The sequence below is a fragment of the Sporothrix brasiliensis genome (assembly GCF_000820605.1).
Source record: "Sporothrix brasiliensis 5110 chromosome Unknown Cont20, whole genome shotgun sequence".
Taxonomy (NCBI): Eukaryota; Fungi; Ascomycota; class Sordariomycetes; order Ophiostomatales; family Ophiostomataceae; genus Sporothrix; species Sporothrix brasiliensis.
This window is the reverse complement of record NW_024467139.1, coordinates 4,169,300-4,196,507: the sequence shown is the minus strand read 5'-3', so window position 1 is coordinate 4,196,507 and position 27,208 is coordinate 4,169,300. Positions and strand designations below refer to the sequence as shown.

Below are 27,208 nucleotides of genomic sequence, written 5' to 3'. Positions count from 1 at the left end.
AGCGCTATCCGCCAAAGTTCAGAACATTTGACAAGAACATCGCCTGTCGGTTAGTTTGCCCCAAGAGGCACTCTGCTTGGAGTATAAACACCAGCATGTTTATATGCGCCTTTAAAACAAAAACAAAAACAAAAACAAGACTCGCCGAGTGCACACGGTCAACGTCCAGTGCTCAATTTTTACTACATTTCGTCCAGTGTTCTCTGTCTCGGATCGGTTAACCGGATGATCCTGACATCTGGTGCATGCCGCGCATTGCCCTGGATGGCATTCGGTGTGATGAAGATATACTGCCGACCCACCGACCGGCGTGCAGCATCAACCTGAAATATTAGTATGCTAGCACGCGACCCAAATAAACAAAGGAAAAAAAGAAGAAGCAGAAGAAGTGGCTTAACATACCAGCATGTTTGTGCTCACATCGCGGTTGACGTTGTCCATGAACACATCAAACTCATCCAGGCACCGCAGCGGAGAGCCCATCGCCTCCCATATGGCCAGTAGCAGGCAGATGGATGAGAACGACTTTTCGCCGCCCGAGAGCGTTCGCGTGTCGCGGCCTGAAACCTTCCGCCGTGTCTCGTCAGGCTCCACTTGTACGCGCAGCTTCTTACGTTTGTGGTCGAGAAGCAGCTTGCCACGGTAACCACGCTCAGACAGCAAATAAATGAAGTTGGTGCGGGAGTTGGCCGAAATGCGCCGTTGGAACAATCGCCACTTGGAAAGTCGCTCGCATAGCGCTACCTCGATGGCCTCGATGTGTTTCTTGCTGACTTCGCACACGGTCTTCATTTTCTCGAGCGCCGCTTTTGCGTCAACCAAGCGGTTATTGGCCTCTTCATCCGTCATGCCCAGATTCTTGCGGCGCTTTTCCAATTGTGCCACAAGAGACTCCATTTTCTTCTCGATACTGGCGTGCGTTTCGCCCTCTGGAATATCTACACGCCGCGGGCACACAGCCGCAGCATGGTTTGTAAATTCTTCCACAACTGAAGCCTGTTCGTCACGCTGGCGGTCGACCATTGCCTTGATTTCTTGTTGTTCGGTGAGGTTATCAAAAGCATCATTTTTGGCCACCAAGGCCAAGCTGCGCAAGTCCTCGCGTTTCTCCTTGGTGCGGTTCGCCTTGTCAAGCCTGGCTGCAAAGTCCAGCTTCGTGGTTTTTGCCGCATCCAAGAGCCTTTTGGTCTCCTCCACCTTTGCATTTTGAAGGGTTTTTCGAACGTTCACGTCGCCGTATTGCCCACCAAACTGCTCCTTTTTCTCCTTTGCAACAGCTAACTCTTGTTCAAATATATTCAAGCGCCCATCGGCGCCGTCGAAGACGTCGAGCTCCTCTTCGATTTCGCGGATTGTCGCCCCCATGCTTCGCGCTGTCTTGCGTAGCACATCCAAGCGTCGCATGTGTGTGTTGATTTCCTTTCCGCGGTGCTGCTCAGCTCGTCTCACGCAATCGAGTTCTGTTCTTAACGCGTCCAGTTCGTGCTGATTCTGTGCTAAGATCTCCTTTTGGACATCGATTTGACTGCTGACATCTGTTTTCATCCGCGGTTTTTGCGTCAGGTTGGGAACTACTGGAGTTGTGCTCACGTTGTTGCCACCACGAGTTGCCAAGCGAAGACCCTCCCCTCGTTTTTTGTCGTGCAGTACAAGACAGGCATTGACGTTTTGGGGTGCTGGTCCATTGAACATAATTTGCTCAGCATGTTTCCGGTCCTCGATAATGATGATCTGCTCGATGTAGCTGTTGATGATGAGTTGGTCACGAATAAGAGGATCGTCGAATTCTAGAATGCGGAGAATCGTGTCAAACTGAGAGTCGGGCTCTTTTCCTTCGGTGTTGATAGAGCGAGTATTGGCAATCAAGACGGGGACATTGCTCATTCCCAGACGCTTGATGAGCGCACTCAAGTGCTGCTGGTCGGCGTGCGTCGTCACAATAAATCCGTTGAGCGACGCACCAAACGTTTTTTCAAGAATAGGCGCCCATACGGGTTTCGTAACTCGGATTTTGGTGCCCAGAGGGCCAATCGGCTTTCTGGAGAAACGGCCATCTCTGTCGATGAGCGCCAGCAGTTGAGGCATGCGATTGTCGTAAGAGTCGTATGGCGATGAGGACCCGCGACTTTGTTGAAGGCTCCGGATTCGCGCTTCGCGAGACTTGACGTCACCCATTTTGCGTTCAACTTCTTGGCATATTCTTTCTGTCTCCGCACGTGCCGCGGCAGCCTGTTCGTCGAGAGAGGGACGCCGTTCAATTTCACGACTGATGTCTTGGTTCACTTCCTGCAGCTTCGCTTTAGCAGCATCGAGGCGGGCTTGAGTCTCGCGGCGCGAATCGCCACTTGTATCCTCTAGTCGCTGCCTTTCGTCCCGGATCTTGCTCTCAAGCTCCCTAGCCCGATCTGCGAATCCCTTCAAACGACTATGAATGTCGCGCTCGTCTGCATGCAGAGACCGCAATTCAGCGCTTGCGGCATTGTATTCTTCTGTGGCCTTATCCACAGCTTCCTTATAGCCGTCTTCTTCAGACCTGAGCGCTGCCAAATTCTCTTTTGCGCGGCGGAGTTTATCGTCCTCAATCTCTAGCTTCTGAGTTGCAGCATCCCTCAGCTGCTCTGCATTTGCAATGTTCCTCAAGGCTTCAGAGACAGCTCGGTCGTAGTTTTGCAGAACGAGCTCTTGCTCTGCAACTTGCGACCATGCTAGCTGGTTCATGTACTCGCGTTTCTTTGCACGCATTTCTTTGTTTCCTTCAATGACCTTTTGCACCCTGTCAGCTTCCTCGTGGATTTCCGTGAGTTGCGCAACACGTGCTTCGAGTTGTGGAATTCGTTCTGTGTGGGCGTCAAGGAATTGTTTTATCAGTTCGTAGTCTTTATCGAGCTGTTCGAGTTGGACGCCCTGAACAAAGAACTTGTACTTGAGGGCAGGGGAGGAGCTGTTCAGAAACTGGCGCGCATTGTCCTGCGACAGTACGTTTAGTGGGTTATCGACCTGCAGGTAAAAGTACTCGACGATGTCGTCCACGTCAGCCCGTTTTGTCGAAATGAGTCGCTGGGTACCGGATTTGAGCTTGAAGCTGCTGGTGCCGGATTTCGAAAAGTGTCGCTCAACGATGATGGAGTCGCCGTAAACATCATGCTCGTAGGCATCGTCTCCGCAGTTCTTGATCCACACGGCCAAGAAGCCACGTTCTTCGCCCTGCTTGATAAAGTTTTTCAAGCTACCTCCACGGTTTGTCGTGCTTGCTTTGGCGCCCAGACACAAAGTGATTGCCGTCAGGATCGCGCTTTTGCCACTGCCATTCTCACCGACAATGAAGTTGAGCAATGGGCCGAGTTCACATTCAAGTCTGCTGTGGCACATGAAATTCACACAAGTGACGCGCTCGATGATGCCATTCATTGCTCTTCTATTTTCGCCACTGATGTCGTCGGCCATAGCAGCACTGCGAAGAGCTCGCTGCTCCAACCGTTGTGTGGCAATCATGTCGTCTCCTTCCTCGTATTGCAGATGCTCGAAGCCCATGTCTCGCATCAGCTCGTATTGCGAGGGCCCTTCGCCCTCTTCATTGGCGTCGCTTTGTACGGACTGGGCATCGTCGTCATCATTCTGTTCGATGTCGTGGTTGTCGGGCGCAGGACAGTCTTCTGAGGCAGTGTCTTCCGACGACGGTTGGTGGCGAGGCAGACGGGATTCCTTAATTTCGGAGATCCGTACACGCTTTGTTCTCTGCTTGTGTAGTAGTTGTGTTAAAATATTGTATTCTTCAGAGGGCAACGGTTAAAAAGGGATTTGAACTTGCCGCTGCATGCTGCAAAGTTGAGCTTGACTTGGCCACATCAACAACCTCGAGCTCGGTTTCGGTCACCGGTCCATCATCTTCCAAAGCGAGGTGTGATCGTTTCCTCTGTGAACGTTCAGGTCCATGCTTTGAGGCGCTCATTAGACCAGGCATCCTGAGGTAGTGTGAATCATGTAGGGAAGATCGTCAATGTGTGGGACGGCGATTGGGATGCTGGCTCTGTGAGCTGCCTCCGGTGACAAGCAGCTGGTGCAATTCTTTTCGCATGGATTGTGTTGTTGGGTTTGTTGGGTTTGTTGCGCTGGTTGGCTTTTACTTTTTCTTGTCTCACTACTACGGTCAGCTCTGAAATTGTAGTGGGATAGATTAGGTGAACCTGACGCGACGATGTTGACAAACACGCGTTTATTAATTGCGCGCTAGGGGCTCTATGCCATGATGAAGCGCTGGCCGTCGACCCACAGGACAAGATGACTAATAGTTGGCCACGTAACACAGATTGAGTGGCTGGCGGAAAGCTAGCGACTCGTAATTAAGCGCGGGTTAGTGACCAAACTCTTTTTTCAGATGTAATTATGTCGTACGCCGTAGTTGCTTCTTGATTACTCCGTACTTCCCTTCTAATTGCTTGTGAGATCTAGTCCGAAGCCGTGAAGAGTGCGCCATTGACCTTTTTATCTCCCTCTACGACGGTGTTTTGGATCTTGTTATAATATCCAATCCATAATCCCAGCTCCTTGCCCATATCTTTTTACCCAGGCAATTCCTACAAGCTCCAAAAGCCATCGAAACTGTGTCACCCGGATATCCTTACATCCGAGCCAAAATCCTGCCTGTGGCTCGATGCTCCCTCTTTTGTTAACGCTTCAACGATGATTCTTGCTTGCCTGGATTTAGCATGGACACAGTCGAGAAATGCGGCGCCGGTGAAGCTTTGTCATCTTCATGCGAAATGACTTTAAAAAGTGACACCGCAGAATACATGCTTTTCGTGTGCGATCATGGTCAGGACGGGGTTGCGGCCGCCTCAAAGCCTTTGGAAAGACTAGATAAGCTTCGCAAAGCAGCTCTCCGGCTGTCCGAGCCCTTGACAGAGGACTACATCTGGCAACGAGACGGATTTGACCTTCGGGTAGTTAGTCGAAAGGGTACGCATATGCTTTAATTGCTAAGATTTCCGGGGGAGCTGGATGGCGCACGCTGATCTGTTCTTAATATCTCATTTACTGACTTGTTTAAAGGCCTACTGTACCTCAATGGACGGACAAGCTTCGGCGATTGTGTCGAGGATGAGTGGTTCATCGTATATATGCTGCGCGAGCTGACTAAGTCGTTCCCTGGTGCCTGGGCCCGGATATGTGACAGCGATGGCGAGTTTTTACTCGTTGAGGGTGCCAGAGCTGTTCCATCCTGGCTCAACCCAGAGATCGATGCGAACCGGATATGGATCCATAATGGCATGCTCAAGATCATCCCCTGTGGCGCTGGCCGGACTACAGAAAAGGTCTCTGTAGCCGCTTCCGATCAAACGATCCTTTCATTGGAGAGTGCGGTTTCAATTATCAGAAACGCGCCCGATACTTTGATACGTTTACCTGCTCTTGATGACGAGGTCTTTCACCGACTGCGAAAATATCCCGACTACCTTACTACCTCAGTTCACTATGCGCGGCTTGTTCTTCCCCGCAAAATTGCATACATCTTGCATGACCGACCGCGAGCTGTTGCTCCAGCTGTTGAGGCTTTCGTCTCTCGTGACCCGCTTACAACTAAGCGCATGCTCGACCTGGCCTGTTCAGAAACCCATTTGCAGTTTCCCCCGTCTGACCTGGTTCTTACCAGCGTCAGATTTACGAGAGTGATGTACGCTCAGTTGAGAGGTCAGCGATTTACACCACCAAATGGCTGGCCGGCATTGTTCGGCCCCGTCGCCGAAGCAGTATATTTTCCGAAATGCAACATTACCATCGGCGAAGAGGATATAGCGTTGCGAGAAAAGTCGGATGTCACCAAAGAGCTGAGCATGAAGCTCACGTTTGGGTTCGAAATAATGGCTGCAGCGTTGGAGACAAGTAACAGCCGCGTTGTGCGCGAAGTTCGGTTAGTTCTTGAGGATCTTGCCGAGGAAGGAGATTACAGACCAGTTCTGCCAAGTAACGAGGAGATTCGTGCTTGGAAGAATGTCGACCGTGAAAGTGATGAAGCCTGGCTCAATATCAAATTTGAGGACTTTGAGCGAGAGCTGGGTGGAAGTCGCCAGGAGCAACCAACATCACCTCCTACGACAAAACATACGACAGAGAGGGGCCCGGAACGTGACGGTGCCGCTGGATTTGGGGATGCTCAGTTGCAGACTGATCTCCGAAGAGTCGTCTCGCAATTTCATTCCTTTGTGAATGATGATGCTGCTGGCATTGACGGCGCAGTTGTTGATAACATGAACATAGACGATGAGGACGATACTGTCAATGACATGAGCGGAGAGAGTAGCGATGAGGGGGAGGACGGAGTCACCTTCGACGAAATGGACTTTTCACGTCTTATGAGGCAAATGATGGGACTTCCACCATCAAACACTGCGACAAGAACGGATACAACGATACAAGGAAATGCAAAAACAGAACGCATGGATGGCACTGACGAGGTAATTCCGACACCCCACAGGCCAGCTGCGGATATTGGGCATGGTGTCGATGGAGATGAAGACATCCCAAGACTCGCTGCCCAGTTTGAAGCCGAACTAAGAGGCCACGGCGCTTTAAGACTTACTCCACCTAAAAGCGGAATGGCTGGCAAAGGGCATGGGACTAAGGATCCTGCTCTTGGTGGTGCGTCCAACAGTCCCACCCTATATGTCGACTCAGAAAGCGACGACGAAGGGAATGTGGACGTGGATTTCAACTTGGCCAAGAATCTCCTAGAGAGCTTCAGAGGCCAAGAAGGCATGTCTGGACCAGCCGGCAACATACTGAGTATGTTGGGATTAGCTCTCCCTCGAGACAAGGATAACGACACAGATGGCAGTTAAAACATACTACAGCTTTAACAATTATAGTTTTCAACCCCACGGCCTTATTATAATTATGATTATCCGCCTTTCTCAGCCATTCCTGGCCATTGGCGTGTAGCTAGGCAGAATCCCCTTGGGGGAAAAGCCTACCGTACTCAGTAGGTAAATATTCTAAGTTGCAAATAAGCAGAGTAGGCCACTAATAGGCAACGAGTGGGTAAATACAACAGAAAAGAGAGGAGCATAAAACAAGCTAGGCTTAACACGTAGGCGAGGCAAAATGTAAGAAATAAGTGCTGCGTGTGCCTGCCAGGGGGACCTTCCCGGGGGGCCAAGGGCCACCTCTAACTCCCCGTTAAGTCCCTACTCCGGGAGCCTGCCGCTCCGAATAACCCACTGTATGAGTGGCCGAGCACGACAGTAGCACGTGGGCAGGGGCCTCCTCCTCCGCCCCGCAGCGGCAAGCCTGCGAGTCAACGGAGTGCCCCTGGAAGAGGTAGGCGTTCAGGTCTACGTACCCGGTGCGGATCTGTGTGAGAAGGCTGCTTTTGGCCATAGTTAAGGAACGGTGGTGACGTAGGACGGCTTATGCCTCCAGTACGGCGATCGGGCTACAGGTGAGCTGACGCAGTGGCCCTTCCCGGCTTCTCACCGCCAACGTACCTTTCACTGGCTAGCGATGTCGGCCAGACAACTTCCCAGGGTCTCTGCATGCCTGGGAGGCCGTATTCGCTGGGTGCGGCGTCTCGCCCCCCGAGTCGACCGGGCTTTAGCCTAATAGTCTGGGCGAGATACGAATATGGCGCCGCGGTGTTGCAGGCAGAGGATGGGCTGTACAACACCGGCCTCGGGGTGGGGCGGGTGGGTGTGGACCGGTAAGCCCGAGTGACTCTCCGTAGGTAGCCATGGCATATCGTGTCTAGCGAGTTGTCGGTCGGCGGTTGTTGGGGTCAGGGAGGAAGACTCTCTCGCCGTATTCCGACGTGCTCCGGAGCACTGCCGCGTAGATTATAGGGGCCCATGGTAGCGTACAGCTCTGACCTCATGACCTTCTTTCCGGCTCCAACCTCCTGACGACAAACCGCAGACATCTCAGCCCCGGGGGCCCTCTTCAGCGCATTCGGATTTGGACCTCTTGGAAGGCGATATCTCTCCACTTGGCCGCCGGTGTCGAAACTGACGTTTTGGGTCTATATTTATAGTATCAAGCTTGGCCAAAGTTTCCGTCAATCGTTTCCTGGCAGCAAGCTCTCTCGCTGTCTGATCTCTTGTAGGGCGGTAAAAGCCTCTCACGATCTGAACGATGGCGTGGTAGCACTGGTAGAGCAGAACTCGAATTGCCCTGCTCTCACTTTCCTCTTGGCTGGTGAAAGAGTCATGAAGAGCTGAGTTGCCGCCGCTGCTTGCACCGTTGAAGCCATCAAGGAATGGAGGGCTGGGGTGGTCGCAGAAGACCGACGCAAACAGGGGGTCGCCGAATATACAGTGGCTCCAGTCCCGCAGACCTGTTACAGATATATCCGCAGGCGGCTCAGAAGACTCGGGAGAGGACAACTGTGGAACGTCTTGCAAACACGAATTTTGCCCAATCTGGGCATCGGCTCTCGAAGATGTCTCTTGATCCGTCGGTGAAGCGGGGGACGTGTTCCTCTGCTTAGGCTCCTTGAGTCCTGTCTTGTTTGGATCGCTGTCTGTTACCGGACATAAATATGAACTGGAAGAGTGTCGCCGAACGGCTGGTGAACGCTTAACGAGAAGGTTTGTATCGTCCATAGCGTCAACAACGACAAGAGAGGGTGTAGTAACGGAATCAAGGAGGTGGCCCAGTCGACAAAAGTGTTTTCTGACGGTCGAATACGCCAGAGACACGGCAACATCCTCCCCATCCCTTAAGATGCTTTCGAGTATAGAATGGAAAGCCACCGACCAAGAGCTCATACCCGTGACAAGATCGCCGACTCGCGGAATTCCCGGCTTGGAGTGTGGTGTTAAAACTGCTAGGGCAGGGCCGAAACTGCCTGATTTGGACGTGATTTGAGACAGGCGGCGGAGAAATTTACCTGCCTGGTAATCAATGGATGCGCGCTCCTCTGTTGTCAACGGTGACAAGAGAGCCGCGACGGGTGTTCCTGGAGGTGGTCGGAACACATTGAACGCCAGGATAGATGGTGAGGACGAGGAGAACGAGGAAAGATACGAGGATGATGATGATGGCAGTGAAACAGAGCTTGATGAATCCACAGACGTAGCTGAATGTGGCTGCGGAGCCAGAAAGAGCGGACACGGGATATATTGAATTAGATCGGCTTTTACCATTTTGGGGAAGCCGGCTGGGTTGGAACGAGCTACCGTGAGACTCTGCTGGGCCGCTGGTATGGGCTCTCTCGGTGCTCTCGACTCTGCGGCACACTGCTCTTGGTAGCATGGGCCCCTGGAAGAGATATATTCTGGAGATTGTGTCACCACCAGCTCGTCTTGGAGCCACCGGACAATGGCAGCTTCAGATCTTGCCATGTTTAGCTCGGAACGCAGCAGTCGTAATATAGGACGTGGTGGAAGGACCACGAGAAGAGTCGTCAGGTCGGAGAGCTTGACTTCATATACTTGTTGCAGCCTATGGTGTGGTAGCAGATGTATCGAAGTTATAGCTGCATGTGGTGGGACAATGTTCGAGACGATGGCCATTATGTCCTGAACGGACCCATCGATTGGCGGAGATACTCGCTGCATGGATGGTAGTGCCGTCCACGGTAAACCACGGGGTCCCAGTTTACAGAGTTGTCCCTCCACCCGGGGGTTCGGGATTGCAATTGTGTGGTAGGTACGTTGTAATGAAAAAAGATCTGATGCAGCAGTTCTGCGAGATGCACAATATGTCCGAGACGCGAGAGCAGTGTAATTTGTTCGAGACGTGAAGAGCATCAGGGAAGGGAAAGGCTGCGCCTGACCGATGTGCCTGTTTTGGTGACGAGCTTGGTTGGTAGTCTGGCGACGCGTCGATGTGGATGAGACTGGACGAAGGAACCATACGTCGAGTGTAACCGGCAGTAGAAATGCTTCCGCAAGTAATGAAATTCGTGGGGTGGCTGCTTAGGGCAGTGTTGGGAAGCCGTCACGGTAGGAAAGGTCGGGTTAGTTGTGGTGACCTCTGTTGGTGGTGGCCAAGTCCTCCAGAAACCTACAGTCAAGAAGGATCTCTTTCTGGTGCATGATCTATTTGTCCCTAGTAGCAGAACATAGGAAAATATATGCGAACAGAAGTAAAGGAAGAGAGAAAGAAAGAAGGAGACAGAAAATAGAGAACGAGGCCCGATTGCATTAGACAGAATATGGCGGAGCAAGGACGCAGATAACACGTAGAGCGGGTATGTCCAGGAAAGACGGCATGAGGTGGAGAAGTCTCAAATTCACCCATTCAGGGATTAAGTCGACAATCGGTGCTCCAGAACGCCTGTAGTGGCCAATATTTTGTGGTTGATAGTTTCCTTTTCACACATCTGCTCCGTTCAAATGCACAAACGTAGTGCCTCCTGCTGCCCCCTGGTTTGATTTCCGGGCCTTGCTGAAGTCTATGTTGCGGAACGCTAGCGATGCTTTCTCGCAGCAGTGTCGGATATTGGCATGTATCATTGTCCCATTAGATAGAGGGGGGACACAGTGTTTTGTCGACTGTCTCCGTTACTGCGCGGCAATGCACCGCAAGTTCGATAATGAAGACACACATTACGATACAGCCTTAGCAGCTGGAATAAATGGCGGGTGTAAGGGGTCCAGTAAATTCGTTGTCGAGAGAAACGCATGGGAATGAGCCATCCGTGTTCAAATCGGAAAAAAGAATGAAAAGAAAAACGCGTGTGAGGTTGAGAGGCAGGGGCAGTGCCGAAATCAGCGGGGGAGTCAGAAGGATGTGCATAAATCTCCCTTGACCAAGTTTCTGCCAACTAGCCACGGGGATACGTTGGTGATAGATTGCCTTGTTTATTCCGCAGAGCCGTGGGATGTAGCAAAATAAGAAGAGACCAGCGAGAGAGTAGAAATCAACAAGGATCAAAGTCTTGATGAGGTAGAATGAGTTTATGGGACGGCGGTATCGAAAGACGCGGGTGCTTGTTTGTTGGCGAACTGGGATCAAACTCGACCTGTGGCTGATGATGAGCTTGGGGACTTTGCAGATGTGTATAGATCAATTCTGTTTGGCATAATCTGGCTGCAGAGTTGTGCGGTGTCCTTATGGCGGCCATGTATCTTTTGAAGTGCCTTTAAATGAGGCTTCCTGCCAGGGACACACGAAGCAAGCTCGCTGGTGGTCGTGTGATCCGAGAAGGGCATGTACCAAAAGTTGAGACTGGGGATACCTAGAGTGATCTACCACAGGCTGGAAAATATAATAGAAAAGGGGGTGAGAGAGATAAGTAAATAGACCAAGAAGGCGGTGAAGACGGTAACAGTATATTGGTTTATTCGTGGACATCGTGCCTCCAGCTTGCGACTAGGCCACGTTTGAGGAGACGGGTTTTACTGCGTCATTGAGATGTTACAGTCGAAGAAGGTGTGAGGCGGCCTGGGACGCGCGAGCCGTCGGTGGAGCAGGGTCCAAGGAGAGAAATACGGGGGCATGTGGAGGCTGGCATGAGAAGAAGGGTGACAAAGATGCCAAAGCAAAAGTATGCCCGTGCCCTGTGTCGTATTCTGCGTGATGCTGTTGCTGGCTGGCGGCAGCTGGTCGTCACGAAGAGAACATGTACGGAGCATGGATGTGTGAGGACGCGTGAGGGTTTGTGACCCATGTTCAGGTGTCTGGCGTGAGGAGAGCTCGCCAATTGTGAGATTGTCGCTTGGGTGGAGAGTTGGTCGGCCTTGCCCAGGCGAATAGGGTGTTGCATGTAGCGAGAAACGGGTGAGGCTTCGTCCAGGACGGTCTAGTTTTCCGCTTAGCGTAGCATGGCCGATGCCCGACCAGCATCTGTTTTAAAGCGGCAACGTGGACCGGGCCTGTACAATAAAAGGCAGGACGAGAGCCAGAGGTAATAGAACAGCCATGGGAGACAAACGCAAAGATGCATGGCAAACATAATTTTTCAAGAGGCAGGAGCAAAGCATCGGACACGCTCGGCACGTATGCCTATGATAGATGATAGCATCCGTCGTCGAGAAAGGAAATTGGGTGGAAGCAACGTTTCAAGCCGTATCGAGCTCTTTGGCACCAAGCCTGAAAAAGGAAATGAAAAGGCAAGAACAGGTCCTTTGACAGTAGACGTGTAGCTCGAGGCATTGGTAAGGCCTGAGGCGAGCGGAAAGCTGAGAGCAGAGGCCAAAGAGGACGAGCACGACGGCAGACACAAGATGTCGTCTTATTCCACGGTGGGGCTGCGCCGGCAAGTAGGCGAGATAATAACCAATTCGAGAGGATTTTTGGAGTCATATGCAGTGAGCAGGACAAGAATGATATGGGAGCGTTTACATGCGTTGTCGCAACAGGGGAAACAAACATCGAGAACAAAATGAATAAAAAATGGAGAAGGACGACGAGACAAGTGTAAGCCTATTGGATGAAAATGGTGTTTTACCAAAATAGGAAATGGCACATCGTAAGAGCCCATATATTCACCAAGCAGTGAAATAGAAGACGGACAATCCAGGGAGTAAGGAGGTGAAGAGAACACAAGAGTCCCGAAGGAGAAATAGGTTGGGAAACGGAAGAAGCAACGAGAAGGAAGCCAGAGAAACCCCGAATGTCATAAGTGACATAGAGAGCATGAGGACCAAGTAGGCCAATAATTTTGGGCCGGTGCGGATGGCGAGATTGGCAGGGGCAAGCGAGACGGGTCATCTGTGATTGGCTGACCGTTAGCGAGATAATGTCAGACCAAAGACAGCTCTGACCATTGACATCATGACGAGTGGATGGATGGTGGGAGTCTTGAAAACTTTCGAGATATTGGAATCTCAGGTTGTCCTGCCCGGGAATACAAAGTGTTAGGTATGAGTTTAGTCATCTGCAGTGTCCTCCGTTCTCGGGGAGATAGTGTCGTCCGAGACAGCGTTCCAAGCACTGGAATGTGCCCGCCGGTGAAAGAAATGATATTGTCTGCATACAAATGTGTGCATGCATAATATGACGTCCCTTTCTATCACCGATCCGACCAGGCCACTCCTTGATCACAGCAATTCTGCATTGCGAGAAGGACGTTGTAAGCAACACGCACTCGACTTAATCATGCACTGTTACGTCGTGGCACGTTGCAAGGTATTTTGCAGATTGTTTTGTAGCCCGAGTCTCCATGCCCAGGGCCTGGAGACATTTGCCAGCTGCCTTGGCCAGGTTGGGGTCACAGCCGACCGTGGCTCGTCAAATTTATCGCAATAGGGCCTAGCGCGAGAAGGCCCCCACAAGAAAAGTGCGACGACGACCCGAACGTGAGTTTTGCCGGCAAAAATGCTCTGTTTATCGGGGCGGTACTTCAGGCGGCGGAGACGGAGGAGCTGCATCGGTGAACGGCAAAAGGAAAGCATAGTAAGGACAGCCGGACACTTTCCTTGTTGATTTGCGACGTAAAACAAAGGTAAAGTGCGTGACAGATGAAGGCGAAACAGCATGCGTTGGGCAGATTGCTGCATCGATTGCAGCAGCCGCGTTACTTTTAATCGGACGGTGCTGTGCCCCATTGATTACAAGCTTGCAGCCAGGCAATAATTGCATGCGATTAAGGTAACATGCTCCGCACATATCGCCCGAATCCAACCTCCCTCACACGGGGCTGATCCGCTACCAACCTGCCCATTGACATTCAATGGCAGCATACGCGGTGCTCATTATATGATCAGTAGGAATGGGACAGGTGTACAAGAGCCAAAAACGGAACAATGTGAGTCGATTTGCCCACCCGGTTTTCATAAAATGCGTGACACAGACTGCTCTTGGAAGCGGTGCCGCAAGGAAATTTGTAAAACAAGTTCCGACCAGCCTGGTCGCAGGACGCACAAGCACGGAGTGTCAATTAACGATGCCAGCACCTTGCAATCAAGCAACTCGCTTCCACGCTGTGCGACTCACGCTTAGCGGAATCAGCAAGACTCGTCCTTGTAACGTGTGTCAAACCACAAGCGGCTTCTTCTTCGGCGTCTGAGATTCTCGAGTGCAGGTAGTGATCTCGCCGCTGAATGAAGGGCCATAGACACTCATTTCTCGCCCTCTGTCGGACCAATAGTCACTGTATCCCCACCCTCCCCGGTCGTGGTAATCGTCCCAGTCACCTTGGCCAGGTCCTGCGGCTCTTTATTCTTGAGCTGGAGGTTGCTAAGTTCTGAGAGGTTGTATTTCCGAAGGCTATTCCAGTCCCCGTCAACAACACTCATACCGCAGGTATACTTGTCACTATTAGTACGGGAAGTGACAGTATATGGGGCCCGAGGACAAATATTACCCGAAATATTTCAATCAATATGATCTTATCCGGATTCACCAGGTCGACTTTGTGGTGGTTTTGGTCAATCAATGCTGCAACAAGATCAATCACACTGCGGCGCTCGAGTTCGTGGTGGTGTCGGAAAGACGGGCGAATAGCAAACTATCAATAGAAACAGAGAGTGCAAAGTTTTTATTAGCATCACAAACCATTCCCATAATACCGTGCTGTGGGATAACCGAGTCATAAAAGGTAGACGTAATGCGTCCGGTGCAATCAAAGCAGGCCCCCTGCCCCAGCAAAAACAAAAAAAAAAAAAAAAAAAAAAAAAAAAAAAAAAAAAAAAAAACCAAAGCTTACTGTGTAATCGGGCTTGTTCTCGGCCGTGCCTTGCATTTTCTTGAGGGCCGTATAGATGGGAGAAGTGCTGTCGTCATTGTCTTTCTCGCCCAGGCAATTTGCTGGTTGTAGTGACAGCTTAAACCATGGCGACAGAACCTCAAGTGCAACATGCCGGACGCCTTTCTCGGTGGCCCGTCCGCTGGCTGTGATTGGCGTTAACCGGTTCAGATAACGGAACGAGCGCGTCATTGGCACAGCTGTCCCCTTCTCAATTGCCTCGTCCATGGCCACCGCGGCTATTTCTGCGTCCCGCTTCACGTCGACGCTGATCTGGTGGGCCATGGCAACCGGGTCAATGGGTGGTACCGTTTTCGAGAATAAAAGGCATTCGACATTGAGGCGAATCTGAGTAAAGTAGTGACTTTTGTTCTTGGACGGAGTCCTCAACGAAGCGATCTCCCTCTGAACAAGGTCTTCGATTTCGTCACCGCCACCGGATTTTGCCTCGTTGCTGCCATTGGAAACATCCTCCCCTGAAACTGTACCAGTCTCGGCACCTTCTTCACCCGGGATTGGAATACCATACATATTTTTGGCATACTGCTGTCAAAGAACCCGCAAAGGGTGAGGCGGAGAAATACCGGTTAGCTTGCGTACGAGAAGCTCTAGACAGAGGGAGGGTGGGAGGGTATTGTCAATCCTAGACCGTCTCTGGGCCAAGGAGACATTTCCCGTACCTTGTCAAACAAATCTATCATTTCACGGGCTGCCCGGCTTTCCATGTTGCGCGCACAGGTCACCCAGATGCCGACATCGCCAGGCTCGACAGAGCCACGCTCGACGTTGAGGCTCTTGACCTTTTGGTGCGACGTTGTCCACTTTCCATGGTTGCCCGCCTAGTAGAACTATCAGCAGAGGCTCACTCGATAGCATTTGCTGTAGTTTGTATTGACAACCAACCTTTTTTCTCTTGGCACTGGTGCCCGCGTTTGGCGGGCTTTTTCTCTTCGTTGAGTTTGACATAGGAGGTCAGGTTACAAAACCCAGATAATTATGAAGCTAATATACGAAATAAACGCAAACGCGAACAATGGGGAGTGTACGAGGTGCAGCAGCAGGGGGACGTGGGACAAGAAAGTGCCTTGGACTTTGAGTTTAAGGTGATGTGAGAAAACAGGAGATTTTAGCTTCACGGCTTATGTTAACGACTGGAAGTGTGGGTCACGTGCTCCACCACTTTACTATTAGCTCCGCATAATATTCAAATAAATAAGAAAAACGAGGATCTTCTTTGCCCTCTTGCCATATAAATATTTATATATAAAAAAACCAAAAAGAGCAGAATTACATATACCCAACGAAAAGAATTACATCTAATGATATCTCGTCCTTGTATGCCCTATTGATCTACTCCGTCTTGGAATTTGTCTTTGCACTAGCTTCTGCCGTCAACACAAGAGACTTCGGTGCGTCTTCCTTAGGCATATATAGTTCCACGAACTGAAGACGTTTTGCGGCAATGAAATCCTTGTCAGCTAGGAGGTGGTCAAGCTCAGCAACGGACTTGACCTGGAATTTAGCTGTGTTCTTCTCTGTGCCACCGAAGACGGTGACTAGGTCCTTGAACTTCCACGCCGAAATGTCGTTGTAGTCGGCATCCATGCCGTGGATATACCTCTCAATGGTGAATCCATCATTGCAAATCAGGAAACTGGAGGCAAAGGCAAACGTTAGTCCTGGTCACTGAGAAGAGAGAACAGGGAACAAAAACATCATGGAACGGGCGGGAACTCGTCTCACATGATGGGGTTGAGCTTGCTGCGAATCATTGTGCTCAATTCTTGGGCGCTTAGCTGGAAGGACCCATCTCCGACAAAAAGGATCGTACGGCGGTTGGCGCCCATATCCTTCACGGCGAGAGCTGCACCTTGGGTGGCACCGACCGACCACCCAATGCTTCCCCAAAGGACCTCTGAGAGACATGTTAGTAAATTCAGTTGTGTACTCTTGGCCTTCACCCCAGTATAGCACGTACGGCTCAGGGCAGTGACGCCTTTAGGATACACGGTATCCCAAATGCCAAAATTGGCTGTGCCCGTCTCAGTGACGATGACATCGTCCTCTTGAAGAAAGCTACTGATTCTTGGCCAGAACCAAGACTGCGTAATGGTACCGGACGCCTCTGGTTTCTCCAAGACGGGTTGCTTGTGCTCAATGGGCTGGGCATTGAGCTTGCTGGGGTCAACGCGGTCAATCACCTTCCGGAGCACGCCGCGCATACCAACACCGGGATAGTGAGAATAACGCACGGCAGTGTAGGTGCTGTGGAAGTCAATTGTCCGAAGCTGCGATGTGCGGTACGAGAACCCCGAGGTGTTGAAGTCACTCTTGAGGGATCCGATGGAGAGAATCAGGTCGGATCCCTCGACATGCTTGATGACGTCGGCGTGGGAGCTAACGCCAGCATATACACCGCCATACGTCGAGTGCTCCTCGTTGACAGCACCCTTGCCCATGGGAGTGACGAATACCGGCAGCCTGGTCTTTTCAATGAGTTTGTGAACCTCGTCGATAACACGGTGGCGAATGGCACACGCGTCGACCAAAATAACGGGGTTTCTGGCGGCGTGCAAGTATTTGAGAACGACATCCACAACATAGTCCTCGCTCTCTGGCTCGTTCTCGTGGTCCTCGAGACGAATCGGTGTACGTAGCCGGTCGCCCTCAACCTTCTTCTGGACCATGTCGGTGGGCAGCATAATGTAGACGGGTCGGCTGTGGAGCCAACACTGGTGCAGGGTGTGGTCGATCTGGTCGGCGATTTCGCTAGGGTTCACCAGTTTGGAAAGCTCGCAGCTGACGTGCTTGCTCATGTCGGAAAACACATTGAAGTCGCCGTTGCCCAATGTGTGGTGCAGCAGCATGCCATGGCGTTGGGCAATGGTAGAGGGACAGCCGACAATGTGGACAACAGGGACCTGTTCGGCATAGGCACCGGCAACACCGTTTAGGGCCGACAGCTCGCCGACGCCGAAAGTCGTGACCAAGGCAGCCGCGCCCTTGACGCGGGCATAGCCATCGGCTGCGTAGGCGGCATTGAGCTCGTTGACGCTGCCGACCCAGCTGAGGTCGCACTTGGGGATGTAGTCGAGGGCCACGAGGTTGTAGTCGCCGGGCACACCGTGAACGGAGCGGATACCAAACTGGCGCAGGCGGGTGAAAAGATATTCGGCCACGTCCACCGGCGTCGAAAGCGTCTGGGTGCGGATGTCGGGGGCTTGTGCGCCAGACATACTTGTAGTGGAAGTGGAAGTGGAGCGTAAAGTGCCAAGATGCGTGTAAGAGGGTCTGTAGTCGAAAAACAGCAATTGGAGAACCCAATGTGTTCTAATGGCAAAGGGGCCCGGTTGAAGATAATAGAACGATAAAATGAGGTACCAGCGTTTGCAGTCTTCAATGGAGAAAATATGAACGATGAAATGCGCAGGGAACCAGGACAGACCAGAGCTTTTGTCGGTGGAAGGAGATGGATTAAATATGGGAGGGGAGCTACGGGAGCTCGGGGAGCTTGAGCTAGAGCTGATGACGTTGATGAGTGCTGCCACAGATCACGCCAGCCAGTCCCACTTGGAGGGGCGAGAGCCGAGACCGTTGCATCCTTTGTCTCCTGTTGATTGTGCTGAGGCCTGAGGGGCCCGCGGGCGTCATTTGTCTTGCCCAAAGGTGGGCAGCTGTAGTTACTAGCGTCAGGCCACTCAGCGCACCTGCAGTAGGACACTGTGAGCAACAGCTTTTTTTTTAAGTGTTGAACGAGTTGGATTCAACGGCTCGTACCATCACGACACGATAACGGCCGATGCGAGAGATGCGATGTACAGTCGCCACTTGCGTTGCCATATTTGTGAGCTATGGAAATTTGGATGACGAGTCACGGGGCGCTTTCTCATTGCCATCATGTCATCTTTTGGGATGCGCGGGCAGTCGCAACGTAGGAAATAACTGATTGTTTATCTGTATTTTTGAACAGCAACATTCTGGGCCTTTCTCGACATTGCTGGGCTTTGCTGCGAGGTGCAAGTGTTTGTTCTCTGGGCTCACGCATTGGTTCTGTGCGTTAAATGCGTGCCTTGTAATTGCCTTTTCACGCCGTTAGCATAGAACAGACGCCGAAAAGGGGCCATGAGAGATAAGATTTGTTATTTGCGAGTGTCTCTGTTGCCAATTCGTATGGCCGTCTAACTATCGTACATACCGCCCTTTTTGTTTCTTTTAGAAAAGACCGTGATCCTCGAGATCCTTGACCGTAGTCTTTTTCATACTTGTCATGTTCCTGTACATCGTACAACCCCCCGACTCTCCTCTCAATCGCAGCGCCCGTCTTTCCACCCCGTCCGCCACCGTTCCTCCCAGAGGTTGCAGTCGAACTGCGGCTTCCCCAGCTTGTCGTTGACTTCGTTGTGCGCCGCGCAAAGCCAGCGGCCAAAGTCATCGCGCGATGCTGTGCGCACGGGCGACTTGGATAGGAATATTTGAAAGTCCTCGGCGCACACCCAGCATGGGTACAGCCGCGATAATGTACCTATGAAGCCCTTGACGTCGGCTTGCTGGCTGGGGCTGGGCTGTGTGGGATACTGTGCTGCGATTGTGTGCAGCAGTGTCCACGTGCCACGTCCGAGTGTCTCGACATCGGCTGGGCAGTCGACCGGCGGGCCCGCGGCTGCCGCTGTAATCGCTGTTGATGCCGCCATGGCTGCCGCCGCGGCTGTTCCCGCTGAACCGGATGACGATGGTGTATTTAGGGACGTCTTCGTTTGGTTGGCCCATGATGCAAACGACGTGCAAGACCGGCATGGTTTGCCATCCTTGCCGAGCACTACGCCTTTGGGAATTCGCTTGGGCGCTTCTGCCCTGGATACCGGCGGCCCCGGCTGCTGCGGTGTTCCCGCAGACATTTTGCTGGTGTTGTCGGAAAGTCGTCGCGCCACATCAAATTGTCTTTGCGACAGCTCGCACGTTGAGTCCCGCCTTTCACTCCTGCCTTCACGGGTTTTGCTGTTGTTAGGTGGTGGTGCTATTCTCACATATCCAAAGAGCATTCGATACCCTCGAATTTGTAAGCTGATAGGGACCAAGACGCAAACCTGAACCTGAGTTAAGTCTCCATAATGTCGTATTACACTGTAATTACTGGTCAGGGAGGAAAAATGTTAATGGACGAAGGAGTCTCGGAGTCTGGAAGTCCTAGTCAGCGGCCCACTTATTTTGAGCGAGCTTTCCCATAACCCTACTTCGTAGGCTCCAGCCCGCCGAAGATGGGCCCACCCGTGGTCCGCTAATCGTGACTGCCGACAGCACTATCAAGATTCGATCTTCGACAAGGGGAAAAAAAACCTTTTGACAATGAAAATTACCCGTTCGTCTTGCCGCCGATGGCCCCAACAACATCACCGCCACCCATACCGGTGTTTTTGCTGAAAAGCAGGTCCTCTCCCACCGACGCCTACGAAGACCTCTTCACAGCATCGACGGCGACGACAGATACTAATGAGCTTGCCCGCTTTGAGCCCACTTTTGTGCCGGTGCTTGAGCATCGCTTCGACGACGAAGGCATCGCGCGGTTGGCAGACCTGCTGAAGCGCCGTCAAATCACAAATGTCCCTCCGCAGTCGGACGGCGCCGACACCGCAAGTGGTCATTATGGAGGTCTAATCTTTACGTCGCAACGCGCAGTAGAGGCATTCAGTAAGGTGGTTTCGGACGGCGATGGCGCATCCGGGCATGAAAACGGCTGGCCGCATCTCCAAGATGTACCCATCTACAGTGTTGGGCCCGCAACGACGCGTGCATTAGGTGCCGTGGTCCAACAGCTGCCCTTGCAAGTGTTCGGCGAGCACACGGGCAACGGCGAAGACCTAGCCTACTACATACGGGGGCATTATGCACACTGGAAACGGTCGCAAATACATGGCATGCAGGAAAATTCGACGGCACCGCCGCCGTATGTGCCCGCCCTGCTGTTTGTGGTCGGCGAAAAAAGGCGCGACATCATCCCCAGGGTGTTAATGGGCGGTGACAAGTCAGACAGCGCTGCCCCCCGCATCCAGGTCGACGAGATCGTGGTTTATGGCACGGGCGTCATGCCGACCTTTGCAGCCGATTTTCAACGTGTGCTCGACACGACGCAGGACCGCTCAGTGCGCTGGGTTGTTGTCTTCTCACCCACAGGCTGTGACAGCATGTTGGCCGCCTTGGGCCTCCTTGACTCGGAAACGGGCAGAGCAAGAAAACCTGCGGACGGGACCCGCTCCGTGTTTGTGGCCACGATCGGCCCGACCACGCGTAGCTACCTTCAAGGTACGTTTGGTTTCGATGCGGATGTTTGCGCGGACGAGCCTAGCCCCCAGGGTATCCTGTATGGCATTCTGCAGTTTATGGCTGCTCGGGCCGCCAAGTGACACAGCCTTGATTCAGTCGACAAGTTGTACGACGGTCTACTTGGAGTTCATGGGCACGGTAGGAAAGTCGGATGTGTTTAATGCAGAAGTCGCATTTATGCGGTATGCATACGTGCATACCTTGTGAGAATATATATATATGTATATATTTAGTCGCCCAGTCGTTTTGGTTCTTCGTCTTTTTTCTTTTGAACATTAGCAGGGTCACTGTTCTAAATCAGGCTTTATATCAACATGGTAATCCGATTCCTGCTGTATATTATCATTAGTAGTAAAATTATACTAATAAAGCCATCGCTGCAACCAAAGCAAGAGATCAAAATGGCAACCAGGTTGGGAGTGGCGATTCAGTCAGCCTTGCAAAACCACTACGTCGCCTGGGCCACGTTTTTTTTTTTTTTTTTTTCGCCTTGTTGCCAACAGCCTTGCCCCCCAGTCGCTACGCCTCTCCCGTTTTTGTTTGCTCTTGTCATCCTTCCAGCGCTTCGCCGCCACTCCACCGTCAGACCTAAAACTGCCCCTAGCCCCAAAACAGCTTGCGCCTGTTGGAGGAGCATCGCATGCCCAGGTAGGCACCACAATATGGTTATTTATTTCCTTGTCTTACCACTCCGGGATACTGTCAAGGATTGTTCCCCGCCTAGACTGCTTCGTGAACCTCACCTTAGGCAACTCAACTCCTACCTCGACTTGGTCCCCTGACTCTCCCTTAGCTGTCCTGTCGCTTCTTATGTCAAGACTTCGGCTCCACTGATTTGTGTCGCCTCATACTCGACTTGGCTGTTGCCACGTTGTCTTCGACAGCTTTCCTGTATCCTCTCCAACCTGCGACGCATCCAGGCCTCTTTGGCCGGCCATATCCCGTCCGACCGGCATCACTACGCAGACTAGCTGCCATGAGCCACCATAGTGGCGGGCGTCCGTCCTCGGATCATGCACAGCCTCTGGATTACCCCTCATCCCACTCGCCGCCGGGCTCGTCCGGAGCAGCCACGCCGACATCGACATCAGGCGGCTCTTCGTCCTTCCTCTCTAACTCCTTCTACAACGCCTTTGGCGGTATCATCCGCCGTTTGTCATCTGATCCGGCCGGCCATCTGCAAACACACGCGGCGGATGGTAGCCGGCCCATCGACCATGCGGCCACCTTCCCCGCACCCAGCCCACATCAGGACCTCGGCCGTGGTGGCAGCCAATTCCCGCACTCACCAACATCCTTCTCCTTCGGTTCTAATAATAATGGAATTGACGGTGTCTATACACCGCCGATCGCCCGTTCTGCGTCGCCCCTTCGGCCGCCGCCACTTGAGCCGTTGGTCCTGAAAGGCTTCTCGTCAGATACGCCAGAGTCCGCACGCTTGTTGACGCCCTCAATTGCCGAGGAAATTCGCATCATGGTGCCCGAGCGCCTACGCATAGAGGAAAACTGGAAACTTGTTTACAGCTTAGACCAGGATGGTGCCAGCCTCGCAACTCTATACGATAAGACCTACAGACACGATGAACACCGTATTGGCTTCGTGCTGGTCGTCAAAGACCAAGAAGGAGGTGTACGCCCCCCTCCCCTCCTCCCTGTATATTCTCCGGCAGTCTGATAATTGACTCTTCCTTTGCCACCTGCATATAGATATTTGGAGCCTATCTGACGGAGCGCCCGCATCCTTCACCCCACTACTTCGGTACGGGCGAATGTTTCCTGTGGAGGGCGTCACTTCTGAGCCCGTTACCGCCTCCGCCGTCCGCCGACACTTCGAACCTCACAACACGAAGCACGACTATTGCGGCCTCACCACCACAATCCACGGTTGGAACTGCAGGCCAGTTATCCAGCCTGGACCTCCTCGCACCGGAAATATCGACACAGCCACCGCCATCACCGTCATCCATGCACCCACCTCCCAGCCCTTCCATCCGCTTCAGTGCATTTCCCTACAGTGGCGTCAATGAGTATTTCATCTATTGCGAGTCACATAGTTTGAGCGTTGGTGGCGGAGATGGAAAATATGGACTGTGGCTCAACGACAGTCTAGATAAGGGCATAAGTGCGACCTGTCTGACCTTTGGAAACCAGCCGCTGAGCGACGAAGGTGAAAAGTTCGGCGTCCTGGGCGTTGAAGTGTGGGTGATAGGATCTCGGAGGTGAGGGGTTAGCAGACCGGGACTGCTTTGTGGGCCTGGCCGTCTTTATTCTTTCCCAGTGGTTGGATCTGAGCGACCTGCAAATTGTATCACCTTATACGGAGTATATAGACTTGCGTCTCCTCTCTCTACCCCCCGCCTTTACCGTTTCTTGTCTGCCCATACATGTCCAGCGCATAAAATAGGTTGAGGATATAGCGCTGGAGCTAAGGATTGAACCGAATAAACATTCAAACCAGGGAGAGCGGAATATAAAATCATAATAAATTTGAAACGGAAAAGATATTTGCCAATGAAATGATCCAGTAAAGGTTATTTTTGAAAAAAAGAGAGAAATAGTGAATAAAACAGAATATGGAAAGTAAGGGCAAAGAAGATCATGAAATTTATCATCCGCCATCTCAAACAGCCTTGCATCCTAGAAATCGCGAGCGTCCCCCAATCTCACATTCACATATCCTGCCCTGTACCAGCCAGCTGTAGTCACCGCACCCCAAACCCACGTCGAAATCAAAATCAAAGTCAAAACATGAAACCAAAAATCAATAAAAAAAAAGACAAAACAAGACTGGCCGTCCCGGGAAGGAGGCTCCTCTCTCACCCTCTTGACTTCAATTTGCACATCGGCTACATTCACTTGGTTGATGTAGGACAAGATAATGCGACCAATAAAATCACCGCATGATCTCTTGGTAGATCAGCTGCTTCAGCTGCTCTTTGCTCAGGTTGTCTTTGTGCTTGTCAAAGTCAAAGAACTCTTCCGGAATTGGTGGTGCCGTCGGCTCATCGTCGGGGTCGTGGTAGGGCTCCAGGTATGGGTGCTTAAGGGCCTCTTCGACCGTGATGCGCTTCACCGGATTGAAGGCAAGGAGCTTTTCGAGAAGGTCCAGAGCGAGGTCTGACGTTTTAGGGAAGAGTGTCCGGAACTGCACCTTCTTCTTGAACGGAAGAGAGCGGATGTACTCTCTTGCGCGCCGTGACTTGATGCCGTAGTAGTCCTCCATCGTCGGTGTGCCAAGAACGTCCAAAATGAGCGTCAACTGGTGGTGATCTGTAATAAGAGTCAGACAAATGGCAGAAACACAACGGACACTTCTGTTTGAAGAAGATATTAAGGCGTAACTCACAGTCCTTTCCAGGAAACAGGGGCTTTCCACTAAGCATCTCGGCCAAAATGCACCCCACGGACCACACGTCGATGGCCTTAGTATACTCTTTGAAAGTCAACATAATTTCGGGTGCACGGTACCAACGTGTGGCAACGTATTCCGTCATGAAGCCTGAGTTGTCTTCCTGTGACGCTGCCGATCGTGCCAAGCCGAAATCGCAGACCTTCAGATCGCAGTTGGCGTTCAAAAGTAAGTTCGACGGCTTAAGATCACGGTGGAGGACGTTTGCGGAGTGCATTGCCTTGAGGGCACGAAGAGTCTGGTAGATGAAGTATTGGCAATGGTCGTCCGACAGGTCCTGCGTGCGAATCACGCGATGCATATCGGTCTCCATGAGTTCCTAGAGAGCGGGAGAGAAGCCACTTTTTTAGTCATTACCCTGTGATGAGGATTGCCAAACTGGGTGTGTTCGAAAAGCAGTAAGAGCAGGGACATACCTGGATCAGGTACACCTCGTTAAACGTTTCGTAGCTGCGAGGCTTTTGGATGTCGAGGATGGAAATAATGTTCTCGTGGTTGAAGTACCGCAATAGCTTCATCTCACGGAGTGTCCGTAGGCAGAACATGGAGTGATCGAAAGGTGTAATCTTCTTGATAGCAACTTTCTGGCCAGATGGTTTGTGTATGGCGGAGCTATATGAGGCAGACAATAGGGAGATGTCAGTCCTGGTGCTCATGTAATGCTGCTTGCTTTGCTGATCGACTAGACGAACGTACCAAACAACGCCATATGCTCCTTCACCAACAACATCTTGAATGTCGTACTGCTCGCTGACATTAAAGGAAATTTTGCGCGAACCCGCCGGGTTTGGGGGGTTGGCTCGCGACATGGCGGACTTCGTGGCTGGCTGGAATTGGATTCACTAAAATGATAATCTGTTAAAAAGGTCGCCCTAGGTTGGTGGGTAACTGGGGCAGCGATAAAAAGGGCGAGGCGATTGCAACTTCTCGGTGGTGAAAATGTGCAATGCGTGCATGCGCGCATGCGTGTGTGGGCGTGGGCGGACAATATATATGAATGCTAATATATGGCAAGAGACATTATGGAGGGGGAGGGGTTCGGAGGGGAACAGGGGCGCTCGATATTGCCTTGCAGCAGTACCAGCTGACGGCACAATGCGGGGAGCAAGAACAGCGAGAAACAGCCTTTGAAAAAAGCAACTACAGCTGTGCATAAGGAGGTGGAAGGCAAGGCAGCAAAATTGGGTGTAAAAATCAAAGTTTGTATTAAACAAGACAAACAGGAGGACGGCAAAAGGAACGTGACGATTAGTTCTCAATCGTGAAGAATCTCCCGTCGTGAAGATATGTGTGTTGAGGGAGAGAGACGGAGAGAGGGAGACAGAAAATAGGCTTCGTGCACGCAGGGGGACTTTGCATCGCTGCACCAAGAACCCTGAATACAGTAGCTGGGGGTAGGAAAGACAGGAAACGGATCCACTTGACTAACCGGTGTATCCAGGAGGCCGCAATCCGAAATGTCCAAGCACCCACGTTGAAATGCGGCCCTGCTTAGATACGAAACGAAGGACAAAGGTGAGGGCAGCAGGCGGACTGGCGCGAACGTGTAAAAAGTTGAGAATGGAAAGACGAGTAACACGATATTGGCAATATCGGGCACTGTACCGTGCCGTGAAGATTCTCGAAAACAGAAGTTGTCTCTGGACTTGCAATACGGCGCAAAAAAAGGGCGCTGTTGAGCAATTAGACAAAATGAGTTAGCAATGTTGAGCCAGACACGACCAGCCTGGCTTGCCGATGGTACGAAGGAGAGAAAAGGTATGGAGTGGAGGGTGCGTCTTGTGCTGTGGTGAAAACAGGGTGATTTGCGGGTTGTGCGAATAGAAAAGAGATGAGATGAAAGGAACGTTGACGCGATAGGGAGATGGGACGAGCGAGGACGGCATCGATGGACAAAGAGAATCGCGTAAGGCCGGCAAAGGGTTGGGGTGACCAAGGAGAGGCGAGATGTAAACACAAAGACATAGGCCGGGGAAGACAAGGAAACGCGAGGTCCGAGCAGCTATCCCGGAATCGTTCGACGGCGGATTGGTTTTGTCAAGGCGGGAGAAGGCTTCCAGAAGACATGGGGCAGCGCAGATCAAGTCTTCTCCTGCGAACCAGCCGGTATGCGAAACCCGCTGGAACAGGATGTCAGACGTCGTTCTGGAATATCGCGAGCTGACCTCCTAGAGAACAAATTCGAGTTGCGAGCTGCGAGGTCCCAGGTGAGGGCAGGGGCATCCGTTGTAATACCAGGGGGTTGGCAGGCGGGGGGTCGTGGAGTACGTGTCGCAGGTGCCATTCAGAAACCCAGAGGTTTAAAATGTGCCAGAACACGAATTGTACCGACAAGCGAGGGCCAAACTGGAGAAAAGCAGTTCACGTATTGTCTCTGAGGCAGGACCATGTACCAGTATGATCTTCAACGGTGACTGTGGCAGTTTCGGGACCTATGGATGTGGGCAAAGGGAGAGACGGGGATGCAAAACAAAACAAGATACCACAGGGGCAAAATGAAGGCCCGCTGAAGCTGCGTCCGTTACTCACCGCACTTGGTCGAACTTGTTGCCGTATTCGTGCTGGCTGGCCTTGGTGTGTCGCTCGAGGCAAAGAGAGATGCAGATGAGAAGACGTAGAAGAGAGGAACCGAAGGAACAGGAGAGAGTAGATGGAGAATCTACTTCGTAGAGAGCGGAGAATGGCGGGTGGAACAGCTGCCACGGAGGGAACAGGAGCTTCTATAGATGGTGGAGAAGTGACGAAAGGCAGAGGTGAAGGGTAATGTGAGCGGTGCTCTCGACTTTGCGACAGGAGTTGCCCCGCGCTGCTGTTTCGAATCTTGGGCTGTGCGTCGAAGGGGGGGGGGGGGGGGGTGT

General features: G+C 52.0%; 8 protein-coding genes across 8 annotated transcripts; 3 read left to right on the top strand and 5 right to left on the bottom strand.

The window, feature by feature from the left end:
• Window positions 1-182: 182 nt before the first annotated feature.
• SPBR_06419 (SMC6 protein) lies at window positions 183-3,961 on the bottom strand (the record flags this gene model as incomplete). The annotated part of the gene is made up of 3 exons (XM_040764675.1): window positions 183-323; window positions 403-3,735; window positions 3,785-3,961. 3 exons carry the CDS (start codon window positions 3,959-3,961, stop codon window positions 183-185), a joined length of 3,651 nt encoding a protein of 1,216 aa, XP_040617120.1.
• A 1,897-nt stretch (window positions 3,962-5,858) lies between these two features.
• Window positions 5,859-6,552, top strand: SPBR_07838 (uncharacterized protein; the record flags this gene model as incomplete). The annotated part of the gene is made up of 2 exons (XM_040766092.1): window positions 5,859-6,345; window positions 6,473-6,552. 2 exons carry the CDS (start codon window positions 5,859-5,861, stop codon window positions 6,550-6,552), a joined length of 567 nt encoding a protein of 188 aa, XP_040617119.1.
• Window positions 6,553-13,997: 7,445 nt separating this feature from the next.
• SPBR_07111 (thump domain containing protein) lies at window positions 13,998-15,589 on the bottom strand (the record flags this gene model as incomplete). Its single annotated transcript, XM_040765365.1, has 4 exons — window positions 13,998-14,105; window positions 14,585-15,169; window positions 15,304-15,462; window positions 15,527-15,589. 4 exons carry the CDS (start codon window positions 15,587-15,589, stop codon window positions 13,998-14,000), a joined length of 915 nt encoding a protein of 304 aa, XP_040617118.1.
• Window positions 15,590-15,973: 384 nt separating this feature from the next.
• Window positions 15,974-17,859, bottom strand: SPBR_06933 (pyruvate decarboxylase; the record flags this gene model as incomplete). Its single annotated transcript, XM_040765189.1, has 3 exons — window positions 15,974-16,277; window positions 16,367-16,538; window positions 16,602-17,859. 3 exons carry the CDS (start codon window positions 17,857-17,859, stop codon window positions 15,974-15,976), a joined length of 1,734 nt encoding a protein of 577 aa, XP_040617117.1.
• Window positions 17,860-18,927: 1,068 nt separating this feature from the next.
• Window positions 18,928-19,518, bottom strand: SPBR_07888 (augmenter of liver regeneration; the record flags this gene model as incomplete). The annotated part of the gene is made up of 1 exon (XM_040766142.1): window positions 18,928-19,518. The coding sequence occupies one exon, from the start codon at window positions 19,516-19,518 to the stop codon at window positions 18,928-18,930; it is 591 nt and encodes a 196-aa protein (XP_040617116.1).
• A 477-nt stretch (window positions 19,519-19,995) lies between these two features.
• SPBR_07573 (uroporphyrinogen-III synthase) lies at window positions 19,996-21,021 on the top strand (the record flags this gene model as incomplete). Its single annotated transcript, XM_040765827.1, has 1 exon — window positions 19,996-21,021. The coding sequence occupies one exon, from the start codon at window positions 19,996-19,998 to the stop codon at window positions 21,019-21,021; it is 1,026 nt and encodes a 341-aa protein (XP_040617115.1).
• An 896-nt stretch (window positions 21,022-21,917) lies between these two features.
• Window positions 21,918-23,164, top strand: SPBR_07374 (oxidation resistance protein 1; the record flags this gene model as incomplete). The annotated part of the gene is made up of 2 exons (XM_040765628.1): window positions 21,918-22,571; window positions 22,649-23,164. 2 exons carry the CDS (start codon window positions 21,918-21,920, stop codon window positions 23,162-23,164), a joined length of 1,170 nt encoding a protein of 389 aa, XP_040617114.1.
• A 670-nt stretch (window positions 23,165-23,834) lies between these two features.
• SPBR_07317 (extracellular signal-regulated kinase 1/2) lies at window positions 23,835-25,159 on the bottom strand (the record flags this gene model as incomplete). The annotated part of the gene is made up of 4 exons (XM_040765571.1): window positions 23,835-24,211; window positions 24,288-24,669; window positions 24,767-24,962; window positions 25,047-25,159. The coding sequence occupies 4 exons, from the start codon at window positions 25,157-25,159 to the stop codon at window positions 23,835-23,837; spliced, it is 1,068 nt and encodes a 355-aa protein (XP_040617113.1).
• Window positions 25,160-27,208: the final 2,049 nt, after the last annotated feature.